The sequence below is a fragment of the Mirounga angustirostris genome, unplaced genomic scaffold (assembly GCF_029215605.1).
Source record: "Mirounga angustirostris isolate CCGP_5_RB_7025 unplaced genomic scaffold, mMirAng1.0.hap1 SCAF_8, whole genome shotgun sequence".
Classification (NCBI taxonomy): domain Eukaryota; kingdom Metazoa; phylum Chordata; class Mammalia; order Carnivora; family Phocidae; genus Mirounga; species Mirounga angustirostris.
The window spans coordinates 35,337,045-35,364,959 of record NW_026991716.1 but is presented as its reverse complement, the minus strand read 5'-3'; the positions used below and the strand labels follow the sequence as shown (position 1 = coordinate 35,364,959).

Below are 27,915 nucleotides of genomic sequence, written 5' to 3'. Positions count from 1 at the left end.
CCCACTCCCCCTGCTTGTGTTCCCTCTCTTGCTGTCTCTCTCTCTGTGTCAAATAAATAAATAAAATCTTAAAAAAAAAAAGTTGTCATGTTTCAAAACTTTATGAACTCTACATTTTCTAAATCTGAAACACTAACCATGGTAGTTTTTATGAGCTTACCAATTATATATAATTATATATATATATATACACATATATATATATAGCTTATTATTATGTCAATAGACATCTGGTCAGTAACTCAGTAAAAATTTCTAGAGTGAAGGAAGAAATGCAGCAGAATCACAAAGCACTTTTTTCGGGTGGGGGGAACTGAGGGGGTACAGACTCTAGAAGTTCACTCAATAAAAGTTTTGCCACAGGATCATTTTTGAAATCAGTCTAATTTCCTGAAATATAGAAGCAATTTTTGCATATTTTGGTGCTTCATGCTTGTCATTTTCATAAAAATTTAAAATTAAGATTTGAGATTTGAACAAAACTTTACTATTTCACATGTCCTAACCACAGCCTTGGTGAAGCAGATGAGAAGAAAAATGGAAGGTCTGCCTACCTTATTGTGGAAGCAATGGTAGAATGAATTTCAGATTGAATTTGTAAAACAAATACAGAAGGATCATCTGTGGTTTCCAACCTTTGAAAGCATGTGTCCAGCACTTAGCAAGTTGTACCTCTATATTATTGTATTATAACATGTATTTCACACAGTGCTACTACGTAACTATGCTCATCTTCCAACTTTGCCCACTTTCTTATAAGCACATACCTTGGGGATTAAAGAAACCAGTCATCCAAAATACATTGGGCCTCCCTTCAAATATCCAAGTAGAAAACTGAGCATTTCTTTCCAGAAGTTCAGTAAACCAGAAGCCCAGTGTGGATGAATCCCAGGACACTCTTTTCCAGATCTGAGGTATGCGAGCATCATACATGTTGTCCAGGGCATCTCTCAAATTCTGAAAAAGAGAAAGTTAAAATATAAGAATGAGAAAAACCAACAAAAGAGGGAAATGACAACTGAGATCATAGCTCACCTCACTCATAATGATTGTTCCTTCAATGGCCAATTTTAGATCACTCAGGCTACTGCGAAGGATTGAGATGACTTTTTGCATTCTGTCAATTTCTTGTCTAAGAAATATGTTCATTGAATTAAGATGTCCCATCTTTACCAAACGAGCTTTCACCTTAAAAAAAAAAAAAAAAAGCATACAAGAAATGAATTTTTTTTAATCATCTGTCATTTCTCTTCCAATGACCTCTCCTTTCTCTATTCTTTTTCTTCCTCTGGATATAGCTCTACTAGGCCAAATGGATTCTAAAATATCTCTTGCAGAACCCAACTTGACATTAAATTCCCCATTTGCAGGCCTCAGAAACTACTGTTCAACTAAAATTGTTTTTATTTCCTACTGATTGTACTTCATTGATAATTGGAAATGTACTTTAAAAAGCTGAAACAAAACTGTACCTTTTTTCCCTTTCAAATGATTAAGTGCTAAGTGTCAGTTAAATGTTCTTTTGCAGGGGCGCCTGGGTGGCTCAGTTGGTTGAGCGACTGCCTTCGGCTCAGGTCATGATCCTGGAGTCCCGGGATCGAGTCCCGCATCAGGCTCCCTGCTCGGCGGGGGGTCTGCTTCTCCCTCTGACCCTCTTCCCTCTCGTGCTCTCTGTCTCTCATTCTCTCTCTCAAATAAATAAATAGAATCTTTAAAAAAATATATTCTTTTGCAATCTAACCTTTGTAAGAGTACAGTTTGGCATGTTTTTTTCATAATGCTTATAGAGTTGTTATTAGAAATGTCACAGAAATTTAATACGGCCAAAATCTTTACAGAGCAGTAACCAATGAATGATTGGTTGCAGCTTCCTAAGATCATTGTTGCCCTGGTTAGTGTGACTAAAGAGAGCCTTTCCTAATCTAATCAATAAAAATATTTGACTTTGTGTGAGAGCCATTAAGCACCTGTCGTTTGTTCCTTTTGGTATATCATTTATTGACCATTTTGAAGAGATCAATATAAAAGCATCTGGTCTGGGAATAATAAAATATAACAATTAGGGGCACCTGGGTGGCTCAGTCATTAAGTGTCTGCCTTCGGCTCAGGTCATGATCCCAGGGTCCTGGGATCGAGCCCCGCATCGGGCTCCCTGCTCGGCGGGAAGCCTGCTTCTCTCTCTCCCACTCCCCCTGCTTGTGTTCCCTCTCTCACTGTGTCTCTCTGTCAAATAAATAAATAAAATCTTTTAAAAATAAATAAATAAATAAAAAATAAAATAAAATATAACAATTATTGGAAAATAAGCCAATATATATATACATTTGAATTTAGTGACCTATGCCCAAGAAAAGATTGACTATGGATATTGGCAAGAACTCATACAGAGATCTGAACTTTCTGCTGGCCACAATCAAAGAGATACCAGTATAGGAGGGGTAAGGATAGGCATATGGAGTGGGAGAGAATTTAGAGAAATGTACCAGTCCACCAAATCACCAGAAAGCCAGTCAACTGTAGGCTTCTCTGCTGGAAATGCTCACAGCCCCTTCTTGAGTCATGGAATATTAGAAACGATAGGCTTCAGGCTCATGTGGACCATCCTCCTCATTTTCCAGAACAGGTTTGCTAGCATGATGCTGAAGCATCCCCCTCAGCAATAGACACCTCTGCTTTCCTGCAGTTGGGCCACTTCTAATGAGTTAGGAATGAAGAGGGGAAGCACAAACTTGGAATCAGTGTGGGATATACAAAACTGAACATCCAGGGTGGGAATATCTGGGCAGGTAGAGCAAATGATATTGCAATCCCAGTCAAACATGCCGGTGGAGGTCCCTAACCCAGTCACTGTACCAACTTCCAGGCATTCTCCTAAATTCCTGGTTCTAGAACTTACATTTTTGCAGGCTCTACCTCCTCATTCTCATTTCGAGCCCCTCAGCCTCCAGTGGCTGAATAGCATATATATCACCCCCTTTAAATCATGACTACTCTGTAGAAATTCACAATGAAGGAAAAAGGAAATTATGGAAATACTTTTGCAACTCCCACAAGTGGGAAATTAAGCCCAGGTATTGGCTACAGTGTCACATCAATAGCCCAGGTACCTTTTAGTATGCTAACAGCCCCAAACAAATCACCTTGCCCTACTTACAGTTTTAAACAAGAAACTTCTTTTGCAATAGAGACATGCTTAGGAAAAACTTAAACTCTTGAAAATCTAATCTTTGTACTGATTTTATTTTGAATATGGTTATTGTTCCAGCCTAAAATTATCTTTTTATTAATAAGATGAAAGATTTGCTGCAGTCTTACATAGGATTTTCATTATGTTTCTGGGACCAGGTAGTCTCTTCTTGAGTAATGTGGCTCCGTTTTTACTATGGAAGTCAATAGTGTAATTATATTTCAATTTACAAAATTCACTTTACAGCCCCATTTTCAAGAACACATCTCTCTCTTCTATGAAATAAAGGACACTAAAAGGTAAATGATCTTGGAAGAGGAAGCAGTTTTAGATGCCTCAGTACAAACTCCTTCCCATTTAGCAAACTACTTAGTGACATCCCTCACATTCAGTCCCTGCTAGAATATTGCCAGAACAGAGAACTTGGGGAAGTGGCCCTGACCAAGCCTGGATAGCTCAAATTATCCCAAGGCCCTGGACCCCTCCTCGGGTAATACCAACCTGTGGTCTAGTCAACCAGAGTGAGTTTTATCTCACCTTCACATGCCAGGTTTTAAAATATTTTAAGGCAGGTTTTATGCCTCATCTGTCTCCTGAAGATCACTTACACTATGTATCCATTAAAAAAAAATGTTTTACCCCCTACTATAATTATCTCTATGTGAAGCAATGGATTTCAGTATCTTGGTCAAATGCCTTGGTACCCATTTACATAGCAGAGGTAAAAACTGTTTTAAGAAGCAAGAAAATGTTTCTTATTGTTGAGGGTACCCATTGCAGTGGGAGGCCTGTAGCTCAAGCAGCCTCAGGGTCCCCAACTGACAAGTTCATTTTTCCCAAACTTGAGGATGCAAGTCAGGGTAGACACAAAACCATAGTTATACCAGCACTAGGGCATTAGCCTCTCACTTCTTGGTTGAAGAGCTACACTTGACTCAGTCCCATCTGGGACTCTCTGACCATCAGCAGTGAGGAGTGGAGGCTGAGAACAGGAGAGAGGAGGCCCTGGATGACCAGAAGACACAACCCTGTCTTCTTGCATGAAGAAGGAGGCCAAGTTGAAGGACCTTTCGCAGAACTTTTAACCCCCCAGAAATTTTACCACAGTTAAAGTTTTTTTTTTAGATCAGCAGTTCTCAAAGACCCCTGTAGACCCTGAGATCCTTTCAGGGGGTCCACAAAGTTGCACGTTTTTCATAGTAATACTAAGACATCACTTAACTTTTTAACTCCTCTTCTCTCAGGAGTGTACAGTGAAGTTTTCCAGAGCTACGTGACATGTGGTATCACAACAGATCGAATGCAGAAGCAGATAGGAAAATCTACCTGCCTTCTGTTAAACAAGGCATTAAAGAGATTTGCAAAAAATGTAAAACAATCCCACTATTCTCAATAAATTTTTTTGTCTTGGAAAACATACTCTTTTTTTTAATAAAAATGTTATTTGTGTTAACATGTAGTGGGGTTTATTACTGTTATTTTACAATAAATTAATACAGACTTTTGAAATGTGTCGGTTTAAATTTATGATATATTAAATATCAGTAGTTATAACCCACATAAATAAAAGCTATTTGGGGTCCTCAGTCATTTTGTAAAGGGGTCTTGAGGTTAAAAATATTTTGAGAAAAACCGATTTAGGTTAATAGGCAAACAACTGGGAGGTTAAAGAAGTAGAAAATTATTGCCATCCACGTGGGGAGTGAATTCATTTAAATGGCTTGCTTTCCTGGCTGGGAGGATTGAGAGACTAGAAGGGGGGAGCAGAAGACAAAAACAAGGAGTGAGTTTAAAGAATGGACAAAGCAGGCTTGGGTGAAAGAGGTGGAGAGATGTTTCCAGCCTACAGGCGTAAGATGTCTGGGGATGCAAAGATAGAGGAATACAAAGATGGGAAAAGGTAGAGAAAAGGTGATTGAAAGAGAACATGGAGTAGGAGACGGATGGAGAAAGGTGTCAGGAAAAGTGCAGATCATAGTTTGCAAGATGCTTGAGAAGGGCCAAGGAAGAGAAGACCACAAGGTTAAAAGAAAGAGTTGCAAAGGAAGTGGGAATGAACAGAGCAGGGAGGGAGTGAAACTTACTGTCCCAGGACCATGCTAGGTTTTGTGGAACCCAAAGATAGCCCTGTACACACCAGGGGCAAAGTGTGTAGCTTACCTCGTGAGGAATGTAATCAGGAGGCAGTTTGCTCAGCATATCTTCAGATAATCTATAAACGATGGCTTCCCGGGTCTCTCCCACACCGCCTCCACTCTCTTTGGGTTGAATGTTGGTAATTGTTTCAAGAACAGCAGAAGCAGTGTTACTCTGATACCTGATAAAAGAGTGAACTTTTCAGAATGTAGCAAGGAAATGTACGTTCAGAGATAATTATCAAAGCTAAAATGAACTGATAGGATCACTTAAAGCCAGATAGAAAAAAGAGGGGGAAAAGGAAACTTTATCATCAACCCACAGGAATGAAAAAAACTAGAGACCCATTCTACTGCCTCCTAACAAGACATCAAGAACATCACAGAAAAGAAAGGCTTTCCATCTTCAGGGAAAGAGATTCCACAAATGTCCTTGGTAATCCAAAGCAGTACTATCCAATTTTGCTTGTCACTAGCCTACAAACCTCATGTTGGACAATGAACACAACTCTTTTTATTCTCCCCCAGTTATAGACTGGTCATAAGAATCTATAATTACATGACAATTTGTTAGATCAAAGAGGATCACTCATATTTCTTCTATGAATTACACATTATTAAAATTTCTTTGGTATTTTCTGTTTTGTTTTCTCACTTCCCACTTTTGTTTTATGATTTCCAAAGTAATCTATTGGCACCCATCTGTTCCACTTGTCTAAATGCAGCCACCCATATTTAAAATCCATGCATCCAATAAAGATTTATTATGTACCAGGCACTGAGCTAGGTGCTACAATATGGTCCAGGTAAACAGATCCTTGCCTTGGTGCCCCTCTCTATCTAGTGGAAGAGGGGTGCGTTTGTCAATACAACTGTAATACATGCTTTGGAGGAAAAGAACAGGATGCTTTAAAAGAGAGTAATCTGTCTGTATCTCTCTCTTGTTTTTGTTCTCACTCTCTAGATCTCTTCTGGGTCAACCAGATGCTCTGAGAGGCACAAATGTAGCTTTTGTCTTGAAGTAGCTGGGTCTCAACACACAGATGGTGTGTGTGCATGAGTGTGAGAGTCAGTAGGATAGTAAAGTCCCCTACTATTATTGTATTGTATTGTATTGTATTGTATTGTATTTTACTATCGCTCTATTGTTGTATTGCTGTCAATTTCTCCCTTTTGGTCTGTTAGTATTTGCTTTATATATTTAGGTGCTCCTATGTTGGGTACACAAATATTTACAAATGTTGTATCTTCTTGTTGATTTGACCCTTTTATCATTATTTAATGACCCTCTTTGTCTTTTATTACAGTCTTTGTTTAAAAGTGTATTTTGTCTGATATAACTACCCAAGTTTTCTTTCAGTTTCCATTTACCTGAAACATCATTTTTCATTCCTTCACTTTCAGTCTGTGCATGTCCTTACATTTGAAGAGAGTCTCTTGTAGGCAATATGGGTCTTTATTTTTGTTTTTGTTTTTTTTGTTTTGTTTTGTTTTGTTTTTTAAATCCATTCAGCCAGTCTATGTTTTTGATTGGAGAATTTAGCCCATTTACATTTGAAGTAATTATTACTAGGTATGTGCTCAGTACTATTTTGTTCATTGTTTTCTGACTGTTCTTTAGTTCTTTTCTATTCTTTTTTTCTTCTCCTGCTCTTCCCTTGTAGCTTGATGACTTTCTGTAGTGTTTGATGACTTTCTGTAGTGTTATGGTTAGATTCCTTTCCTATTATCTTTTGTGTATCTACTACAGACTTTTGCTTTGTTAACCATGAGGCTCACATATAACAGCCTATAAATATAACAGCCTATTTTAAGTTGATAGCAAATATGTAAATAGACATTTTCACAGGAAGACTGAGGTGTGTTTTAGTCCACTGTGTGTGCCACGCCTTAGGGGTGGCAACGTATCAAGAACTGTGGCTCCAATTGTTTCGGGCCTGTGGGGCCCAGAAATGCAAGCCTCCCTGGCTACCAGGGCCAGGCATGCAAGGGACATCCTCTGTGTGGGCTGCATGTGTCTACTGGCTTTAGCAGGGCCACAGGAGGCACTGGGGTTGGGATACTCCCACCAGAACTAGTAAGGCAGAGGGAGAACACAAAACTGGTGTGAACAAGTACCTCCATCCCTGGCAAGAGTCCCAACAGGTTCCTGACCCTCTAGCAGAGGCCTTAAGATTAGCAAATGAATCTCCTTCACATATGATCTAAGTGCTTTTCAAACTGCTGAGTCCCAGGGGTGAGTAAGTCTGCACATGAGCCCTGTAACAGCAGGATCTTAATTCCCTACAGCCCTTTGGGGTTATCTCCTAGATATAAGCCCCACTGGTTTTCAAAACCAGACATTTTGGGGGCTTGACTCTCTGGTACAGTTCTCAAGGGTTGGAGTTCCTGATGTGGGGCACAATCCCCTTGCTTCCCAAGGAGAAGCTTTGTATTTATGAGATCCCTCCCAGTTATATGTCACTGTGCCAGGGGTGAGGTTTCAGGTGAGATGACATTTCTGCCTCTCCTACCCACCTTGATGTAGCCCTTTTATACTTCACTATGGAGCAGCTGCTCAGTTAGTTTTCAGGTCTCTTTCAGAAGGAATTTTTCCCTATGTAGCTGTAGATATGGTGTGTCTGTGGGAGGAATTTAGTTCAAGATCTTCCTATGCTGCTAACTTGAACTGCCTCTTCCTGTGAATTCTTAATTCACCAGGTTTGTTGCATTAATTAACACTCATTCATATTACCTATATGAGTTTAAAATCCTCAAGCTAGAAATTTATTTTAAGGTGTTTCCAGGAAGTTTCAGGTGGCAGCTAGTTGAACCAACACACACCTTTCCTGGAATAATATGCCTATAACCAGGTCTCAAAGAATCCAACAGTTAATTTCCAATAGACACGAGTTCACAGTCAAAAGTTAAAAATTCATAAATAAACAAAGCAGGAGCTCTTGCTCTGAGCAAGAGCCAGTAGAAACAACAGAAAGCAGAACCAGACCTGCAAAGATCATAGATAATAAATTTTCAGATGCACATTATGAAGATGTTTTTACTGTACCAGAGAATAAAAAAGGATGATTGAAAATATAAGTATGAAACAGGAAACTCTAAACATGAATAGCATATGTGAAAAAGAGCCAAATAGAACTTTTGGAAATTTTTAAAAATATTAAAATTGAAAAACAGTATTAGTTTTTTTATTGCTGGTATAACAAATTACCACAAAGTAAGTGTCTTGGGGTGCCTGGGTGGCTCAGTCAGCTAAGCATCTGACTCTTGATTTCAGTTCAGGTCATGATCTCAGGGCCGTGGGCCTGAGCCCAGCATCAGGTTCCATGCTCAGCGTGGAGTCAGCTTGAGAATCTTTCTCTCCCTCTCCCTCTGCCCCTCCCCCCACTTGTGCCCTCTCTCTCTGTAAAAAAATAAAATCTTTTTAAAAAGTAAGTGTCTTAAAACAACATAAATTTATTATCTTACAGTTCTGTAGTTAATAAGTCTGACATAGGTCTCATTGGGCTAAAATCAAAATGTCAGCAAGGCTGAGTTCCTTTCTGTAGGCTATTGGGTAAGATTCATTTCCTTGCTCATTTGAGTTGTTAGCAGAATCCACTTTCTTACTGAGGTCCCCAATTCCTTGCTAGCTGTCCATGACAATGGCAAGTCAGGTCCCTCTCTCACTTTGCATCTTTCCTCCTGCTTCCATTTTATCTCTCTGACCCACACTTCTGTTTCCATCTCCCACTAGTTCATGTGATTAAATTGGGCCTACTTTGATAATCTAGGATAACGTTCCCATCCAAGGATCCTTACCCTTAAGAATATCTGTAAAGTCCTTTGTGCCACATAAGGTAACATTTATACAGGTTTGGGGATTAGGATGTGGATATCTTTGAGGGTTCATTATTCTGCCTACCATAAAAGTTAACAATGAGTCAAACAGCAGATTAGATTCAACCAAGTAAAGAATTAGGAAACTGGAAAATAGATCTGAAGACATTATGTAGAATGCTGCAGAGGAAAACAAATGGGAAATATGAAAGAGAGGTTAAAAGACATATAGGATAGAGTGATAAGTTCTAACATACATCTCAGGAGAGCTTCAGAAAGATAGAAGAGAGAAAATAAAAAAGAAATAATAAGGGATGAAATAACAACTGGGGATTGATGAAAGAGTTGAATTCAGTGCCTCCTAAGTAGTATGAACAAACAAACAAACAAATAAATAGAAATCCAGATGTAAATATATCACAATGAAACTGTAAAACACCAAAAACAAAGTGAATATCTTAAAAGCAACCAGAGAGAAAAACAGACTATCTAGAAAGAAATGACAGTAAGACTGATGGCCAATCCTCAACAGCAGTGTTGGAAGCCAGAAGAAAATGGAAAAGTGTGTTGCACATGTGAGGATAAAATAACTACAAACCAAGAATTGTATATACCAAGCAATATTATCTTTCAAGAAGGAAGGCAAGACAAAAGATTTAAATAGATATTTCACAAAAAAGCTATATTAATGGCCAATAAACACATGAAAACATGCTCATCATTTATTAGAAAAATGCAAATTAAAACCACAGTGAGATATCACTTCACACCTACAAGAATGATTATAATAAAAAACAGACAATAACAAGCATTGGCAAGAATGTGGAGGAACGGGGGGGCGGAGCAAGATGGCAGAGGAGTAGGAGACCTGGATTTCGTCTGGTCTCAGGAATTCAGCTGGATAGGGATCAAACCATTTTGAACACCTACAAACTCAACAGGAGATCAAAGAAAAGAATAGCAACAACTCTCTGAACAGAAAAGCGACCTTTTTCTGGAAGGTAGGATGTGTGGAGAAGTGAATCCGAGGCGATATTCGGGAGGATAGATGGCGGGGGAGGGGGCCTCTGTCAGCTGCTTCTGGCAAGTGATAGAGCCGCAGAGCACAAAATCGGAACTTTTAGGAATCGGCTCCGCTGAGAGACGTCACTCCAGTGGCTAAGCGGGGGGTGGAACCCTCACTGGGAGAGTGTGGTCTCAGGACCTCAGGGTCACAGAAAGACTGGGGGTGCCTGAGTGAGGCAGAGCTCCCAGGTATTGGAGCGGGGAAACCGGCTGCAGAGACGGAGCCGAGGCGTGGGCTCTCAGCTCGGGGTTGCCATAAACCATGATCCGCGGCACAGTCGGGCCACTGCTCCTCCAGCAGGGACCCAACAAGCAGCAGATCCGGGGAGACTCCCCTTCCTCCCCTGGGAGGAGTGGTGCGGGAGCGCACCGAAGGGATCTGCTGGGTTTGGGGACTCCACATGGGGTCAGGTGCCAGAGATAGAAATGCGCAGTCACAGGCCGGGTGAGCATGGAGTGCGGCCGGAGACCAGGGAGACGGGAGTGACTGACTGCTTTTCTCTGGGGGTGCCCTGAGGAGCAGGGCCCCGAGTTCTCAGCTCCTCCGGGGTGGAGATTGGGAGGCTGCCATTTTCACTCTCGGCCTCCAAAGCTGTACGGAAAGCTTGCAGGAAACAAAAGCTCCCGAGAGCAAACCCAAGCAGATTACTTAGTCCAGACTGGGCAAGGGTGGGGCAATTCCGCCTCTGGCAAAGACATTTGTAAACCACGGCAACAGGCCCCTCCCCCCAGAAGATCAGGGAGAACAGCCAGCAAAGACCAAGTTTACCGATCAATGAGAATGACAGAACTCCAGTGCTAGGGGAATAATGCACATAGAATCCATGGCTTTTTTTACCATGATTCTTTAGTCTTTCAAAGTTAATTTTTTTTTAACTGTCTTTTTTTTTTTAATTTTTCTTTTTTCCTTTTTCAACCAACATCTTATCAATCCCTTTTTTAAAAAAACATTTTTATTTTTCATTTTTAGAGTCATATTCTATCCCTTCATAGTAGTTACCCGTATTTTTGGCATATATATATAAGTTGTTCTCGCTTTAAAATTTTGAGATAGTTTCTTCTAACAGATCAAAATATACCCTAAATCTCTAATGTATGGTTTTGTTCTACTCTCCTGCCTGATCACATTCTCTCCCTTTTTTTTCTTTCTTTTTCTTTTAATCCTCTTTTCTTTTTTCAAACTTCTTATCAACTCCTTTTATAAAAATTTTTTATAATTTTCATCTTTACAGTCATATCCCATCCCTTCATCATATCAACCCTTATTTTTGTACATATATAAGTTTTTCTTTCTTTAAAATTTTGAGAGGCACTATCTTCTAACAGACCAAAATACACCCAAAATCTAGTGTGTGGCACTGATCTATGCACCAGCCTGATCATATTTGATCATATTCTGTTTTGTTTTGTTCTGTTTTTTTTTGTTTTTGTTTTTGTTTTTATCTTTTTATTTTTATTTTTTTTCCTTTTTCTTTTTTCTTTCTTTCCCTTTCTTTTTCCCCCAGCTTCAGGTCTTTTCTGATTTGTTTAGATATATTTTGTGGGGAGATTGTTACCCTGTTAGCATTTTGTTCTCTCATTAATCTATTCTCCTCTGGTCAAAATGACAAGATGGAAAAATCACCTCAACAAAAAGAACAAGAGGTAGTACCGACTGCCAGGGACCTACTCAATATGGACATTAGTACGATGTCAGATCTAGAGTTCAGAATCATCACTTTAAAGATACTAGCTGGGCTTGAAAAAAGCATGGAAGTTATCAGAGAAATGCTTTCTGGAGAAATAAAAGAACTAAAATCTAACCAAGTCAAAATCAAAAAGGCTAATAATGAGGTGCAATCAAAAATGGGGGTGCTACCTGCTAGGATAAATGAGGCAGAAGAGAGAATCAGTGATATAGAAGACCAAATGATGGAAAATAAAGAAGCTGAGAAAAAGAGAGATCAACAACTACTGGACCATGAGGACAGAATTCGAGAGATAAGTGATACTGTAAGATGAAACAACATTAGAATAATTGGGATCCCAGAAGAAGAGAGAGAGAGAGGCACAAAAGGTATATTGGAGCAAATTATAGCAGAGAACTTCCCTAATTTGGGGAAGGAAACACACATCAAAATCCAGGAGGCACAGAGAACCCCTCTTAAAATCAATAAAAATAGGTCAACACCCAACATCTAATAGTAAAACTTAGGAGTCTCATAGACAAAGAGAAAATCCTGAAAGCAGCTCGGGAGAAGAGATATGTAACCTACAATGGTAGAAACATTAGATTGGCAACAGACCTATCCACAGAGACCTGGCAGGCCAGAAAGGACTGGCAGGATATATTCAGAGCACTAAACGAGAAAAATAAGCAGCCAAGAATACTATATCCAGTTAGGCTGTCATTGAAAATAGAAGGAGAAATAAAAAGCTTCCAGGACAAACAAAAACTAAAGGAATTTGCAAACACAAAACCAGCCCTACAAGAAATATTGAAAGGGGTCCTCTAAGCAAAGAGAAAGCCTAAAAGCAACATAGACCAGAAAGGAACACAGACAATATACAGTAACAGTCACCCTACAGGCAATAAAATGGCACTAAATTCCTATCTTTCAATAGTTACTCTGCATGTAAATGGGCTAAATGCCCCAATCAAAAGACACAGGCTCTCAGATTGGATTAAAAAACAAGACCCATCGATATGCTGTCTGCAAGAGACTCATTTTAGACCCAAAGACACCCCCAGATTTAAAGTGAGGGGGTGGAAAACCATATACAATGCTAATGGACACCGAAAGAAAGCTGGGGTGGCAATCCTTATATCAGACAAATTAGATTTTAAACCAAAGACTGTAATAAGACATGAGGAAGGACACTATATCCTACTGAAAGGGTCTATCCAACAAGAAGATCTAACAATTGTAAATATCTATGCCCCTAACATGGGAGCAGCCAATTATATAAGGCAATTAATAACAAAAGCAAAGAAACACATTGACAACAATACAATAATAGTGGGGGACTTTAACACCCCCCTCACTGAAATGAACAGATCATCTAAGCAAATGATCAACAAGGAAATAAGACTTTAAATGACACACTGAACCAAATAGACTTCATGACATATTCAGAACATTCCATCCCAAAGCAACAGAGTACACATTCTTCTCTAGTGCCCATGGAACATTCTCCAGAATAGATCACATCCTAGGTCATAAATCAGGTCTCAACCGGTACCAAAAGACTGGGATCATTCCCTGCCTATTTTCAGACCACAATGCTTTGAAACTAGAACTGAATCACAAGAGGAAAGTTGGAAAGAACTCAAATACATGGAGGCTAAAGAGCATCCTACTAAAGAATGAATGGGTCAACCAGGAAATTAAAGAAGAATTAAATAATTCATGAAAACCAATGAAAATGAAAATACAACTGTTCAAAATCTTTGGGATGCAGCAAAAGCAGTCCTAAGAGGAAAGTATATAGCAATACAAGCCTTTCTCAAGAAACAAGAAAGGTCTCAAGTACACAACCTAACCCTACACCTAAAGGAGATGGAGAAAGAACAGCAAATAAAGCCTAAACCCAGCAGGAGAAGAGAAATAATAAAGATCAGAGCAGAAATCAATGAAATAGAAACCAAAAGAACGGTAGAACAGATCAACGAAACTAGGAGCTGATTCTTTGGAGGAATTAAGGAGATTGATAAACCCCTGGCCAGACTTATCAAAAAGAAAAGAGAAATGACCCAAATCAACAAAATCATGAATGCCAGAGGAGAGATCATAACCAACACCAAAGAAATACAAACAATTATAAGAACATATTATGAGGAACTGTATGCCAGCAAATTAGATAACCTGGAAGAAATGGATGCATTCCTAGAGATGTATCAACTACCACAACTGAACCAGGATGAAATAGAAAACCTGAACAGACCTATAACCACTAAGGAAATTGAAGCAGTCATCAAAAATTTCCCAAAAAACAAAAGCCCAGGGCCAGATGGCTTCCCAGGGGAATTCTACCAAACATTTCAAGAAGAATTAATACCCATTCTTCTGAAACGGTTCCAAAAAATAGAAATGGAAGGAAAACTTCCAAACTCGTTTTATGAGGCCACCATTACCTTGATCCCCAAACCAGACAAATACCCCATCAAAAAGGAGAATTACAGACCAATATCCTTGATGAACATGGACGCAAAAATTCTCACCAAAATACTAGCCAATAGGATCCAACAGTACATTAAAAGGATTATTCACCACGACCAAGTGGGATTTATCCCTGGGCTGCTTGGTTCAACATCTGCAAATCAATCAACGTGATACAATACATTAACAAAAGAAAGAACAAGAATCATATGATCCTCTCAATAGATGCAGAAAAAGCATTTGACAAAGTACAGCATCCTTTCTTGATCAAAACTCTTCAGAGTATAGGGATTGAGGGTACATACTTCAATATCATAAAAGCCATCTATGAAAAACCTACAGCGAATATCATTCTCAATGGGGAAAAACTGAGAGCTTTCCCCCTAAGGTCAGGAACACGGCAGGGATGTCCACTATCACCACTGCTATTCAACATAGTATTAGAAGTCCTAGCAAAAAAAAAAAAAAAAAAGAAGTCCTAGCCACAGCAATCAGACAACAAGAAGAAATCAAAGGCATCCAAATCGGCAAAGAAGAAGTCAAGCTCTCACTCTTTGCAGATGATATGATACTTTATGTGGAAAACCCCAAAGACTCCACCCCAAAACTGCTAGAACTCATACAGGAATTCAGTAAAGTGGCAGGATATAAAATCAATGCACAGAAATCAGTGGCATTCCTATACACCAACAACAAGACAGAAGAAAGAGAAATTAAGGAGTCTATCCCATTTACTATTGCACCCAAAACCATAAGATACCAAGAATAAATCTAACCAAAGAGGCAAAGGATCTGTACTCAGAAAACTATAAAATACTCATGAAAGAAATTGAGGAAGACACAAAAAAATGGAAAAACGTTCCATGCTCATGGATTGGAATAACAAATACTGTGAAGATGTCTATGCTACCTAGAGCAATCTACACATTCAATGCAATCCCCATCAAAATACCATCAACTTTTTTCAAAGAAATGGAGCAAAATATCCTAAAATTTGTATGGAACCAGAAAAGACCCCGCATAGCCAGAGGAATGTTGAAAAAGATAAGCAAAGATGGTGGCGTCACAATTCCGGACTTCAAGCTCTATTACAAAGCTGTCATCATCAAGACAGCATGGTACTGACACAAAAACAGACACATAGATCAATGGAACAGAACAGAGAGCCCAGAAATGGACCCCCAACTCTATGGTCAACTAATCTTCGACAAAGCAGGAAAGAATGTCCAATGGATAAAAGACAGTCTCTTCAACAAATGGTGTTGGGAAAATTGGACAGCCACATGCAGAAGAATGAAACTGGACCATTTCCTTACACCACACACAAAAATAAACTCCAAATGGTTGAAAGACCTCAATGTGAGACAGGAATCCATCAAAATCCTAAAGGAGAACACAGGCAGCAACCTCTTCGACCTCAGCCGCAGCAACTTCTTCCTAGAAACATCGCCAAAGGCAAGGGAAGCAAGGGCAAAAATGATCTATTGGGACTTCATCAAGATAAAAAGCTTTTACACAGGAAAGGGGCGGAGCAAGATGGCGGAGGAGTAGGAGACCTGGATTTCGTCTCCTCTCAGGAATTCAGCTGGATAGGGATCAAACCATTCTGAACACCTACAAACTCAACAGGAGATCGAAGAAAAGAAGAGCAACAACTGTCTCAGCAGAAAAGTGACCACTTTCTGGAAGGTAGGACGTGCGGAGAAGTGAATCCGAGGCGATATTCGGGAGGATAGACGGCGGGGGAGGGGCCTCCGTCGGCCGCTTCTGGCAAGTGATAGAGCCGCGGAGCACAAAATTGGAACTTTTAAAAGTCTGCTCCGCCGAGGGACGTCACTCTGGTGGCTCAGCGGGGGGTGGAACCCTCCGGGACAGTGTGGTCTCAGGACCCTCGGGGTCACAGAAAGACCGGGGGTGCCTGAGGGCAGCAGAGCTCCCAGGTAACGCAGCAGGGAAGCCGGCTGCAGAGGCGGAGCCCAGGCGCGGGCTCTCAGCTCGGGGTTGCCATTAACCGCGATCCGCGGCCCAGTCGGGCCCCTGCTCCTCCAGCAGGGACCCAACAAGCGGCCGATCCGGGGAGACTCACCTTCCTCCCCCGGGAGGAGCCGCGCGGGAGTGCACCGCAGGGATCTGCTGGGTTTGGAGACTCCAGACCGGGTCCGGTGCCAGAGATAGAAACGCGTGGTCACAGGCCGGTTGAGCACGGAGTGCAGCTGCAGACCGGGGAGACGGGAGTGACTGACGGCTTTTCTCTGGGGGCTCAGTGAGGAGCGGGCCCGAGTTCTCGGCTCCTCCGGGGCGGAGATTGGGAGGCCGCCATTTTCACTCTCCGCCTCCAAAGCTGTACGGAAAGCTCGCAGGGAACAAAAGCCCCGGAGAGCAAACCCGAGCAGATGACTTAGCCGGGAGGGGGCAAGGGTGGGGCTATTCCGCCTCCGGCAGAGACATTTGGAAACCACGGCAACAGGCCCCTCCCCAGAAGATCAACGAGAACAGCCGGCCAAGACCAAGTTCACCGATCAATGAGAACGGCAGAACCCCAGCGCTAGGGGACTTCTGCACATAGAATTCACGGCTTTTTTACCATGATTCCTTAGTCTTTTAAAGTTAATTTTTTTTTAACTGTCTTTTTGTCTTTTTATTTCTTTTTGAATTTTTCTTTTTCCCTTTTTCAAACAACATCTTATCAATCCCTTTTTTTAAAAAAAACATTTTTATTTTTCATTTTTAGAGTCATATTCTATCCCTTCATAGTAGTTACCCATATTTTTGGCTTATATATATAAGTTGTTCTCTCTTTAAAATTTTGAGATAGTTTCTTCTAACAGATTAAAATATACCCTAAATCTCTAGTATATGGTGTTCTCTATTTCCCTGCCTGATCACATCCTCTCCCTTTTTTTTTCTTTTTCTTTTTTCTTTTTTAAATCCTCTTTCTTTTTTCAAACAACTTCTTATCAATTCCTTTTATAAAATTTTTTATAATTTCCATTTTTACAGTCATTTTCCATCCCTTCATCATATCAACCCTTATTTTTGTACATATATAAGTTTTTCTTTCTTTAAAATTTTGGGAGACACTTTCTTCTAAAAGACCAAAACACACCCCAAATCTAGTGTGTGGCACTGATCTATATACCATATAGATCATATTTGATCACATTCTGGTTTTTCTTTTGTTGTTGTTCTTTTGTTTTGTTTGTTGTTGTTTTTATCTTTATCTTTTTCTTTTTTTTTTCTTTTTTTTTTTTTCTCTCTTTCCCCTTCTTATCCCACTGCTTCAGGTCTTTTCTGATTTGTTTAGAGTATATTTTCTGGGGACATGGTTACTCTGCTAGCATTTTGTTCTCTCATTAATCTATTCTCCTCTGCACAAAATGACGAGACGGAAAAAATCACCTCAACAAAAAGAACAAGAGGCAGTACCGACTGCCAGGGACCTACTCAATACGGACATTAGTACGATGTCAGATCTAGAGTTCAGAATCATCACTTTAAAGATACTAGCTGGGCTTGAAAAAAATATGGAAGTTATTAGAGAAACTCTTTCTGGAGAAGTAAAAGAGCTAAAATCCAACCAAGTAGAAATCAAAAAGGCTATTAATGAGGTGCAATCAAAAATGGGGGCACTAACTGCTAGAATAAATGAGGCAGAAGAGAGAATCAGTAATATAGAAGATGAAATGCTGGAAAATAAAGAAGCTGAGAAAAAGAGAGATAAACAACTACTGGATCATGAGGGCAGAATTCGAGAGATAAGTGATACCATAAGACGAAACAACATTAGAATAATTGGGATCCCAGAAGAAGAAGAAAGAGAGAGGGGGGCAGAAGGTATAATGGAGCAAATTATAGCAGAGAACTTCCCTAATTTGGGGAAAGAAACAGGCATGAAAATCCAGGAAGCACAGAGAACCCCTCTCAAAATCAATAAAAATAGGTCAACTCCCCGACATCTAATAGTAAAACTTACAAGTCTCACAGACAAAGAGAAAATCCTGAAAGCAGCTCGGGAGAAGAGATATGTAACCTACAATGGTAGAAACATTAGATTGGCAACAGACCTATCCACAGAGACCTGGCAGGCCAGAAAGGACTGGCAGGATATATTCAGAGCACTAAATGAGAAAAATATGCAGCCAAGAATACTCTATCCAGCTAGGCTGTCATTGAAAATTGAAGGAGAGATAAAAAGTTTCCAGGACAAAAAAAAACTAAAGGAATTTGCAAACACAAAACAAGCCCTACAGGAAATCTTGAAAGGGGTCCTCTAAGCAAAGAGAGACCCTAAAAGCAACATAGACCAGAAAGGAACACAGACAATATATGGTAACAGTCACCTTACAGGCAATACAATGGCACTAAATTCCTATCTTTCAATAGTTACCTTGAATGTAAATGGGCTAAATGCCCCAATCAAAAGACACAGGCTAACAGACTGGATTAAAAAACAAGATCCATCGATATGCTGTCTGCAAGAGACTCATTTTAGACCCAAAGACACCCCCAGATTGAAAGTGAGGGGGTGGAAAACCATTTACCATGCTAATGGACACCAAAAGAAAGCTGGGGTGGCAATCCTTATATCAGACAAACTAGATTTTAAACCAAAGACTGTAATAAGAGATGAGGAAGGACACTATATCATACTTAAAGGATCTATCCAACAAGAAGATCTAACAATTGTAAATATCTATGCCCCTAACATGGGAGCAGCCAATTATATAAGGCAATTAATAACAAAAGCAAAGAAACACATCAACAACAATACAATAATAGTGGGGGACTTTAACATCCCCCTCACTGAAATGGACAGATCATCTAAGCAAAAGATCAACAAGGAAATAAAGACTTTAAATGACACACTGGACCAAATGGACTTCACAGACATATTCAGAAATTCCACCCCAAAGCAACGGAATACACATTCTTCTCTACTGCCCATGGAACATTCTCCAGAATCGACCACATCCTAGGTCATAAATCAGGTCTCAACCGGTACCAAAAGATTGGGATCATTCCCTGCCTATTTTCAGACCACAATGCTTTGAAACTAGAACTCAATCCCAAGAGGAAAGTCGGAAAGAACTCAAATACATGGAGGCTAAAGAGCATCCTACTGAAGAATGAATGGGTCAACCAGGAAATTAAAGAAGAATTAAAAAAAATACATGGAAACTAATGAAAATGAAAACACAACTGTTCAAAATCTTTGGGATGCAGCAAAGGCAGTCCTAAGAGGAAAGTATATAGCAATACAAGCCTTTCTCAAGAAACAAGAAAGGTCTCAAGTACACAACCTAACCCTACACCTAAAGGAGCTGGAGAAAGAACAGCAAATAAAGCCTAAACCCAGCAGGAGAAGAGAAATCATAAAGATCAGAGCAGAAATCAATGAAATAGAAACTAAAAGAACAGTAGAACAGATCAACGAAACTAGGAGCTGGTTCTTTGAAAGAATTAACAAGATTGATAAACCCCTGGCCAGACTTATCAAAAAGAGAAGAGAAATGACCCAAATCAACAAAATCATGAATGAAAGAGGAGAGATCACAACCAACACCAAAGAAATACAAACAATTATAAGAACATATTATGAGCAACTCTATGCCAGCAAATTAGATAACCTGGAAGAGATGGATGCATTCCTAGAGATGTATCAACTACCAAAACTGAACCAGGATGAAATAGAAAACCTGAACAGACCTATAACCACTAAGGAAATTGAAGCAGTCATCAAAAATCTCCCAAAAAACAAAAGCCCAGGGCCAGATGGCTTCCCAGGGGAATTCTACCAAACATTTCAAGAAGAATTAATACCTATTCTTCTGAAACTGTTCCAAAAAATTGAAACGGAAGGAAAACTTCCAAACTCATTTTATGAGGCCAGCATTACCTTGATCCCCAAACCAGACAAAGACCCCATCAAAAAGGAGAATTACAGACCAATATCCCTGATGAACATGGATGCAAAAATTCTCACCAAAATACTAGCCAATAGGATCCAACAGTACATTAAAAGGATTATTCACCATGACCAAGTGGGATTTATCCCTGGGCTGCAAGGTTGGTTCAACATCCGCAAATCAATCAATGTGATACAGTACATTAACAAAGGAAAGAACAAGAATCATATGATCCTCTCGATAGATGCCGAAAAAGCTTTTGACAAAGTACAGCATCCTTTCTTGATCAAAACTCTTCAGAGTATAGGGATAGAGGGTACATACCTCAATATCATAAAAGCCATCTATGAAAAACCTACAGCAAATATTATTCTCAATGGGGAAAAACTGAGAGCTTTCCCCCTAAGGTCAGGAACGCGGCAGGGATGTCCACTATCACCACTGCTATTCAACATAGTATTGGAAGTCCTAGCCACAGCAATCAGACAACAAAAAGAAATCAAAGGCATCCAAATTGGCAAAGAAGAAGTCAAACTCTCACTCTTTGCAGATGATATGATACTTTATGTGGAAAACCCAAAAGACTCCACCCCAAAACTGCTAGAACTCATATAGGAATTCAGTAAAGTGGCAGGATATAAAATCAATGCACAGAAGTCAGTGGCATTCCTATACACCAACAACAAGACAGAAGAAAGAGAAATTAAGGAGTCGATCCCATTTACAATTGCACCCAAAACCATAAGATACCTAGGAATAAATCTAACCAAAGAGACAAAGGATCTGTACTCAGAAAACTATAAAATACTCATGAAAGAAATTGAGGAAGACACAAAGAAATGGAAAAACGTTCCATGCTCATGGATTGGAAGAACAAATATTGTGAAGATGTCAATGCTACCTAGAGCAATCTACACATTCAATGCAATCCCCATCAAAATACCATCCACTTTTTTCAAAGAAATGGAACAAATAATCCTAAAATTTGTATGGAACCAGAAAAGACCCCGCATAGCCAGAGGAATATTGAAAAAGAAAAGCAAAGCCGGTGGCATCACAATTCCGGACTTCAAGCTCTATTACAAAGCTGTCATCATCAAGACAGCATGGTACTGGCACAAAAACAGACACATCGATCAATGGAACAGAATAGAGAGCCCAGAAATGGACCCTCAACTCTATGGTCAACTAATCTTCGACAAAGCGGGAAAGAATGTCCAATGGAACAAAGACAGTCTCTTCAACAAATGGTGTTGGGAAAATTGGATAGACACATGCAGAAGAATGAAACTGGACCACTTCCTTACACCACACACAAAAATAGACTCCAAATGGTTGAAAGACCTCAATGTGAGACAGGAGTCCATCAAAATCCTAAAGGAGAACACAGGCAACAACCTCTTTGACCTCAGCCGAAGCAACTTCTTCCTAGAAACATCGCCAAAGGCAAGGGAAGCAAGGGCAAAAATGAACTATTGGGACTTCATCAAGATAAGAAGCTTTTGCAAAGCAAAGGAAACAGTTAACAAAACCAAAAGACAACCGACAGAATGGGAGAAGATATTTGCAAATGACATATCAGATAAAGGGCTAGTATCCAAAATCTATAAAGAACTCATCAAACTCAACACCCAAAGAACAAAGAATCCAATTAAGAAATGGGCAGAAGACATGAACAGACATTTTTCCAAAGAAGACATCCAAATGGCCAACAGACACATGAAAAAGTGCTCAATATCGCTCGGCATCAGGGAAATCCAAATCAAAACCTCAATGAGATATCACCTCACACCAGTCAGAATGGCTAAAATTAACAAGTCAGGAAACGACAGATGTTGGCGGGGATGCGGAGAAAGGGGAACCCTCCTACACTGTTGGTGGGAATGCAAGCTGGTGCAGCCACTCTGGAAAACTGTATGGAGGTTCCTCAAAAAGTTGAAAATAGAGCTACCATATGATCCAGCAATTGCACTACTGGGTATTTACCCCAAAGATACAAAAGTAGGGATCCGAAGGGCTACGTGCACCCCGATGTTTATAGCAGCAATGTCCACAATAGCCAAACTGTGGAAAGAGCCAAGATGTCCATCGACAGATGAATGGATAAAGAAGAGGTGGTATATATATACAATGGAATATTATGCAGCCATCAAAAGGAATGAGATCTTGCCATTTGCAACGACGTGGATGGAACTGGAGGGTATTATGTTGAGTGAAATAAGTCAAACAGAGAAAGACATGTATCATATGATCTCACTGATATGAGGAATTCTTAATCGCAGGAAACAAACTGAGTGTTGTTGGAGTGGGGGGTGGGGTGGGAGGGATGGGGGGACTGGGTGATAGACACTGGGGAGTGTATGTGCTCTGGTAAGCGCTGTGAATTGTGCAAGACTGTTGAATCTCAGATCTGTACCTCTGAAACAAATAATGCAATATATGTTAAGAAAAAAAAAAAAAAGAAGAAGAAGAAGAAGAAGGTAGCGGGAGGGGAAGAATGAAGCGGGGGAAATCGGAGGGGTAGACGAACCATGAGAGACGATGGACTCTGAAAAACAAACAGGGTTCTAGAGGGGAGGGGGGTGGGAGGATGGGTTAGCCTGGTGGTGGGTATTTAGGAGGGCACATTCTGCATGGAGCACTGGGTGTTGTGCACAAACAATGAATCATGGAACACTTCATCTAAAACTAATGTTGTAATGTAAGGGGATTAACATAAGAATAAAAAAATTAAAAAAAAAAAAAAAAAAAAAAAAAAAGCTTTTACACAGGAAAAGAAACAGTCAACAAAACCAAAAGACAACCGACAGAATGGGAGAAGATATTTGCAAATGACATATCAGATAAACGGCTAGTATCCAAAATCTATAAAGAACTTCTTAAACTCAACACCCAAAGAACAAATGATCCAATCAAGAAATGCGCAGAAGACATGAACAGACATTTTTCCAAAGAAGACATCCAAATGGCCCACAGACACATGGAAAAGTACTCAACATTGCTCGGCATCAGGGAAATCCAAATCAAAACCTCCATGAGATACCACTTCACACCAGCTAGAATGGCTAAAATTAACAAGTCAGGAAATGACAGATGTTGGCAGGGATGCGGAGAAAGGGGAACCCTCCTACACTGTTGGTGGGAATGCAAGCTGGTGCAGCCACTCTGGAAAACAGTATGGAGGTTCTTCAAAAAATTGAAAATAGAGCTACCCTACAACCCAGCAATTGCACTACTGAGTATTTACCCCAAAGATACAAATGTAGGGATCCGAAGGGGTACATGCACCCCGATGTTTATAGCAGCAATGTCCACAATAGCCAAACTGTGGAAAGAGCCAAGATGTCCATCGACAGATGAATGGATAAAGAAGAGGTGGTATATATATACAATGGAATATTATGTAGCCATCAAAAGGAATGTCATCTTGCCATTTGCAACGATATGGATGGAACTAGAGGGTGTTATGCTGAGCGAAATAAGTCAATCAGAAAAAGACATGTATCATATGACCTCACTGATATGAGGAATTCTTAATCTCAGGAAACAAACTGAGGGGCGCTGGAGGGGGGGCGGTGGGAGGGATGGGGCGGCTAGGTGATAGACATTGGGGAGGGTATGTGCTATGGTGAGCGCTGTGAATTGTGCAAGACTGTTGAATCACAGATCTGTACCTCTGAAACAAATAATGCAATATATGTTAAGGAAAAAAGAAGAAGAAGATAGCAGTAGGGGAAGAATGAAGGGGGGGAAATCGGAGGGGGAGACGAAACATGAGAGACTATGGACTCTGAGAAACAAACTGAGGGTTTTAGAGGGGAGGGGGCTGGGGGGATGGGTTAGCCTGGTGATGGGTATTAAAGAGGGCACGTACTGCATGGAGCACTGGGTGTTATACACAAACAGTGAATCATGGAACACTACATCAAAAACTAAAGAAAAAAAAACAAAAAACTATCAGCTCTGCTTTAGAGGGGAGGGGGTGGGGGAATGGGTTAGCCCAGTGATGGGTATTAAAGAGGGCATGTACTGCATGGAGCACTGGCGGGTATAAGAAAACAATGAATCGTGGATCACCACATCAAAAACTAGTGATGTATTATTGTATGGTGACTAACATCATAAAATAAAAATTTTTTTAAAAAGCAAAAAAAAAAAAAAAGAAGGTATCACCTCATGATAACATCTATGACAAAAACATTTTTATGAAAAAAAAGAAAATTGATTTTGTGTAAGTTTATAGAGATTTCTAAATTTATTTATTATTATTTTTTGGTGAGCAACCTCTATTCAGATATTGGGGTTTTAGAATATCCCCAAATACATTTATTTTAAAAGTTGAAAGATGAACACACCAAACATCCACAGAATTGAGCATATACATAGGTAATAAAACATTCTAGTAAAATGGGACAAAAAGCACTTGCAACTCATTCCTGAATTTTGAGGTATGGTGCTATCCCAGTTTTTTTTTTTTAAGATTTTATTTATTTATTTGAGAGAGAGCACATGGGGGGGGAGGGTCAGAGGGAGAAGCAGACTCCCCGCTGAGCAGGGAGCCCGATGCGGGACTCGATCCCGGGACTCCATCCCAGGACTCCAGGATCATGACCTGAGCCGAAGGCAGTCGCTTAACCAACTGAGCCACCCAGGCACCCTATCCCAGTTTTTAAAAGTCATCTAAAGTTCAAGGAAGATTCAGGTAACTCTAAGGGGAAAACCTAGGAAAATAGCTGATGTGACAACAAAACGAAGTCATCAAAAGTCAAGGATCCACATGTTATTATATACAATTCTCAGGTACATTTCTGTGATTTACGTTACTTCACGATCTCATGTTAGCATTAGATACAGTAAAGGCAGACAATGAGGGCAGAGTGCTATGTCAGAGAAGATGTAGGTGTCACTGTCATGGTTGTCTTCCTGAGGGCTGTGAACAACCAGGCAAGGCGGGGTAGCATGAAACCTCTGCCTTTATCCTATTCTCCGCATGGCCACATTTCCGCTGACTCCTAGGGCTCCCTGCTTCTTACATCAAACAATTCCAACACCGAACTCATTGCTTTCATTCTCCGTTTGCCCCCACCTGTCCCATCTTCTTAAACATTAATGTCTTCACCCAGCTGCTGACCTATAAACTTCAGAGGTAATTTCCTCTTGATGCCACTCTCCAGCTCTTCTTGGTTTCCAAGACCTATTTCCAAATCACTGCTAGCATCTATCTAGAAATTTCCAGCATCTTCATGGTGCCCCAGGCCAGTCTCTGCATGTGCATCAGCTTCGTGCTCCCGTGGGTAGGCTGCTCCTCTCTTGAAGCCCCTCCCCCCACCATGCTCTAAGCATGTTGGACTTGGATCCTTGCACACAGCAGACACTTTCACATCTATTCATGCCCCTCCTTGGACTGTTCCTTCATGTATGTGCCCTAATCTGTGCCTTTTATTTTCACTGTGCCAAAGCATTTTATTTTTAATTTTTTTCAATTGTATATATTTAAAGTGTACAACTTGGTGACTCAATATATGTATACACACTTACTGCTCATTATCTTCCTCTTTCCTTGCACTGTCCTTCTTGTCCCCAGTGCTGTAGTCCCTTCCTCCCTACCCCTTCTCTCACCTGAGAACTCCTGCACAGCCGTTAAGGCACAGCTCAGAGGTGGCCTCTCTCACTAGCTTACTTCAATCCCTAACCTGGAATTTATTGCTCTTTCATGTTTGTTCTCATAGCAATGTGTGCGTGTGTGTGTGTGTGTTCTATATAAGCCTGACTTTAGAGTCTGTCATACTGTATTACATAACTATTTGTCGTTCATTTATTTTCCCTAATACATGATGAACTCCAAGCTTGGGCAAGGATTGCATCTTACTAATCTCTGTATCCTGAGTTGGCTAAAAGTAAGTTCTCAATAAATGTGTGTTGAATGAGGGCCAATTGGCTTGAATTTTATTGAACCTCAAATATAAAGGAGAGCAATTCTCCAATATTTAAATGGCACGAAAGTTTAATTATTTGTTTCTTCTTATGCTAAAAGTAGAGTAAATTACTATTATTACTATTTACCTAGTTCCTGGCACCTTTCCCCATACAAACGGAAATATACATGTAAATTTATGTGCACCTCAAAACACAGGAGAATCAGAAAGACATCATTTGAGGGTAAAGAAATGCTGCTTTTATTATGATATTTAAGCACAGATCTTTAAAGGTTAAAGAAAAGAAAACCACAGTAAGTTTCCATTCATACAAAGAAAATCAGAGTTCCTTCTTCCTACCTGTTCTAACTACAAAGAATAAAGGAGAAAGACCCCATGTCTGGGACTCTCAGGAGCTCTTGGCTCACCTCCAGCTCACTGCCACTCTGGAACACGCTCTGCACCAGGGGCTGGGTGCCAACCGTGCACACTGCTGCAGACATGACCATTCTGTTGTTGGCCAGGGCTAGCTGCATGCATCACTGCTCCAGGGAGGGGCCAATGGACATGCTACTACTGCTAGGTCTCACCTAGGAAATCATTTTCTTGTGGGTGATTTTATTTTTTTATGACGTGATCTGGAAATAATCCTCAGGACATGGACGTGAGGAAGAAGCCCTGAAAAGTGAACCCGTTTTGTATAAGACCTGCGCAAGCTCTCCAGATCACCTCCCAGCCACACGTTTTTTTAGGTGCAGAATGCCAGGGCTATACAACTCACATTTCTTTATCTACCATGTGATTTTATGTTTGCAAAGACAGGAAAGGCAGAAGCCTGGTTAGCTAGCTATTATGGAGAACCACAAATATCTCTATATGCCTCAAAAGCCTTGCAGGCTTTCAGGAAAACAGTCCCCACAAATGCCCTGAGATGAAGAACAAGAACTATAATACTCCATGAGCTTTGGTCCTAAGTTACTTCTAGAAGAAAAATTTCTCTTTGGAGTAAATATGGGAAGAAGTTCATATTGGTCTTGTAGCTTGCTGGTTTGGGGCAGCTTTCCAGGTCACCTCTGTTGGGTGGTAGAGTCAAGGTCATGGGTAATAAAAATGCAAGACAAATGAAAAACAGAACTGTCTCTAAATAAACAATTAACCATATAATGAGATACTAATGCACTATCACATCCAAATCAACCTAGATTTATATACATCTTTGCGCATGAAACGAGAACAAATTTTTAATAAAAATCTGAAACTCAAATTTCAGCTAATACTAAAAGGAATACAATTAAATTCATCCTGCATAGAAATGAATATAAAAGTTGTAATAGGACATTTGATAAATTTCAGAAGGTAGAAAATATGCATAACGGTTAATGAGAAAAAGAGTGAAAATAAATAACTGTTTTTGACATTGAGATAGTTGCATTTGCAGAGTCCTTGGTACCTTATAAATCTAGATAATAAAATGTGAATAAACTATGCATTTTTATGGTTTCTGTCGCCAAGGTATCCAAGCTCTTGGGAAAGATTTTACTTATTTTAAAGCATTTATTCAGCCGTATTTTCCACACCCACCCCCTTTTCAGGGATTGTGCATTCTTAAGGAAGAGGAAGACTCATGATCCCCTTTTGCAAATCTCCCTCTCCCCTCAAATTTATGGATGCTAACTTCAGAGTGCAGATTCTAGAAGCAGGGACATAGAGTTCTCCATCATGGCCCAATTACAGCCCAGGAAACTATCTGGA

The 27,915-nt window shown here is 40.1% G+C and overlaps 1 protein-coding gene across 1 annotated transcript in view; it reads right to left on the bottom strand.

Moving 5' to 3' along the window:
• Positions 1–27,915, bottom strand: part of DNAH8 (dynein axonemal heavy chain 8) — a 396,454-nt gene that overhangs the window by 24,668 nt on the left and 343,871 nt on the right. The window contains exons 89-91 of the mRNA XM_064597567.1: positions 5,348–5,504; positions 1,036–1,188; positions 768–957 (exon numbers count right to left, since the gene is read on the bottom strand). Of these exons, the coding sequence (XP_064453637.1) occupies positions 768–957; positions 1,036–1,188; positions 5,348–5,504 (500 nt within the window). The remainder of the gene's footprint in view (positions 1–767; positions 958–1,035; positions 1,189–5,347; positions 5,505–27,915) is intronic.